Source organism: Montipora capricornis, chromosome 5 (genome assembly GCF_036669925.1).
Source record: "Montipora capricornis isolate CH-2021 chromosome 5, ASM3666992v2, whole genome shotgun sequence".
Classification (NCBI taxonomy): domain Eukaryota; kingdom Metazoa; phylum Cnidaria; class Anthozoa; order Scleractinia; family Acroporidae; genus Montipora; species Montipora capricornis.
In genome coordinates, this window is record NC_090887.1 from 23,040,566 (window position 1) to 23,043,065 (window position 2,500).

The 2,500-nt window shown below is 36.2% G+C and overlaps 1 protein-coding gene across 1 annotated transcript in view; it reads right to left on the bottom strand.

The window, feature by feature from the left end:
• Positions 1-2,500, bottom strand: part of LOC138049965 (ubiquitin carboxyl-terminal hydrolase 8-like) — a 3,730-nt gene that overhangs the window by 200 nt on the left and 1,030 nt on the right. Inside the window, exons 2-5 of the mRNA XM_068896447.1 lie at positions 2,400-2,440; positions 2,070-2,118; positions 1,745-1,825; positions 1-865 (exon numbers count right to left, since the gene is read on the bottom strand). The exon at positions 1-865 is cut by the window's left edge and continues 200 nt beyond it. Of these exons, the coding sequence (XP_068752548.1) occupies positions 764-865; positions 1,745-1,825; positions 2,070-2,118; positions 2,400-2,440 (273 nt within the window). The 3' untranslated portion in view covers positions 1-763. The remainder of the gene's footprint in view (positions 866-1,744; positions 1,826-2,069; positions 2,119-2,399; positions 2,441-2,500) is intronic.

Below are 2,500 nucleotides of genomic sequence, written 5' to 3' on the forward strand. Positions count from 1 at the left end.
GCACAATCTGCCCTGAAAAAATCGCATAATTTGCAATTTTTAATCGCACCCTATCAAAAGGCCTGACTTGTAGTCTCAGTTTTTAGCTTCTGGAAGTTTACCTCAAAAATAGCCCATTGCAATTGTCCTAGCAAAGTTTCAGAAAATCGGCATTTTCGCTACTTTCGGAAAAATTACCATTTCTCCTATTTTAGCCTTTTTGCGACAGGTTTTTTTGCAAAGAAAGAAATCTAAAGGGTCCTAAAACTTTCAATACATACCAATTAGGATGTCAGGCAACTTGTTTCTCCTGCTAACTGTTTTAGCTTCTCCGTTTTCCCTTTTCCTCAAAAACCAACATTTGATTTGATTTGATTTGATTTGATTTGCGTTCATCTTTTGATTTCAGTTTACTGTGTCCCCAATTAGCGTTCCAGCGCCAGAAGAATAGCCACTTAAATAAAGTTCTTGTTTTTTCCCACGATTTATCTTTTGTACTGTTTAAAACAAAAGAATTTTTTTTTTTAATTATAATTGTTCCGTTTGGAAGGGCAAGCTTAAGATAAATGTGTAGCTCTGACTACTTTAAATTCCACTCCCAAAATCAATGCTATCTTAACAAAAACAAGCCCCATAAAGAAATAAATCGACCAGGTAAATCTGGTGACTCTTGCATTCAAATTGTCTAACATTCAATATCTTCACAGGGATTTCAATTTCCCACAAAAATCAAATAAGCATGATCTGCTATGGCCCCGATAAAATAATGTCTCCTTGTCAATTGCTACGTTCTCTGCATGTAAAATGATTTTCCTTGATTGTTAAGCTCCATTTCATATAGTGATTGCTCCGTGTATAACAGCTTGCGAAGCTGGGCTTTCCTGACCTGCGACAAAAAGAAACATCATAAACAGAACTAAATTCTTTGCACTTTTTGTAAACATACATCTTAAATGGACCGAAGACAGTGGCCTGGGAACCAAACGAATTTACTTTCTTTTGCTAAATGTATGACGAAATGTCCGTTTGCATTTAACACTAATGAGCTCCTTTGCAAAACCTTAATAAAACATTAGCTAGAATAGGACAGTTTTGAACAGCTATTTAGCTCAAGATGAGGACATTGATGGAGTGCTCTAAGAAGGACGAGAGAGCAAGAAGTGTTTGTCTGGGATTAGAACCTAGCACTTCCACTCCAACAGACCCTTGACTAGACAGCAGTTTTACATTTATAATCTTGCTTTGAGCAATAATTGTTAACTCTACCTGTCCCAACTAGAGGTCAAATTCCACAACCCTACGAAAACAGGGCAAAGGAGGCAAATGCATAGTATATGCTTTATTTATGCTTGGCTCAGGGGGTGGGGGAATGCTTCCACATCACTGCTACATTATAAAGACAAACACAACACAGACGCATAGGATTCAATAAAGAAATAAGAGCAGCATCCACTTTTATGTTGCAAAACCAGATGAGATACACACAAGAAAATTTAATTTAGTTTAATCTCTCACTGAAACACCCATTAACCCATTCACCCCTAAACCAGCCATGCTTAGTATTTAACTCTGTCTTACGCCAGAGTATAGTATTTAATTTACTCTGTCTAATGCCAGACAATTTTACTCGTCAATAGGGAAACTCCCCAAGGCAATGGGTTAAATTTGCCTCTGTCAGTAGTTCCAGTTAAAAACATTACTGTGTTTTAAGGATCTGGTTGGGTTTTAACACAACTGGCATACTAGTGCAAGTAATAGAACTTACAGCTGTTAATTCTTTGTTTGCCAAAGAAAGCTCGTCCTTTGTGTCCTCAGCCCACTGTTTCAACAGACGTTTTTCACTGTTCTACAATAAACCACAGAATAATTTTATTTATGTCTTAACACATCTAATTTTCACTGAGTTATACATATGTCAATTAACCAAGAAGGGATGATTTAAAAAACAAAAAAAAAAACATGCAACTTTTGACAACCTCGATATTGTAATTTAATTACATCAATAACATTGTACTTAGTGTACAGTGTTAGGATCCTCAGAGCCAACATGGCTGTGTCCTGACCCATAAAACATGTTTAATGGTACACACCTCTTCTTGCTTTTCCATCCATTCAGATATTTGATTAACTCTTATTTCACTGAAAATATTGATAAACATATGATTACAGTGGGTTTTTTTAAATGGATGTAGAGGTAATGTTATTACGGCCTTATGTGCGGGCACGCACAACGACGATTAAGTGAATAAGGGGTTGTTATTAATCATTGACTCCTAAGTTTGACAGACCAATCAAAAGAGGGACTTTTCACAGCTGTAGGCCTAAACATCCTAAAATAATTCAGAAGTGACTTCTTGTCTTGTTAATTTTAGTTACTTTGTGCAAATGAGGCTAAATTTTAGGTCGAGAATGGATCTTACCTTTTCACTTTTGCTTCTTGTTCAGAGTTGAGTTCATCATTCTGGAAAGGAGAGTACAATGACACACAGTACACATACCTTTCACGGTTCAAATTATAGTG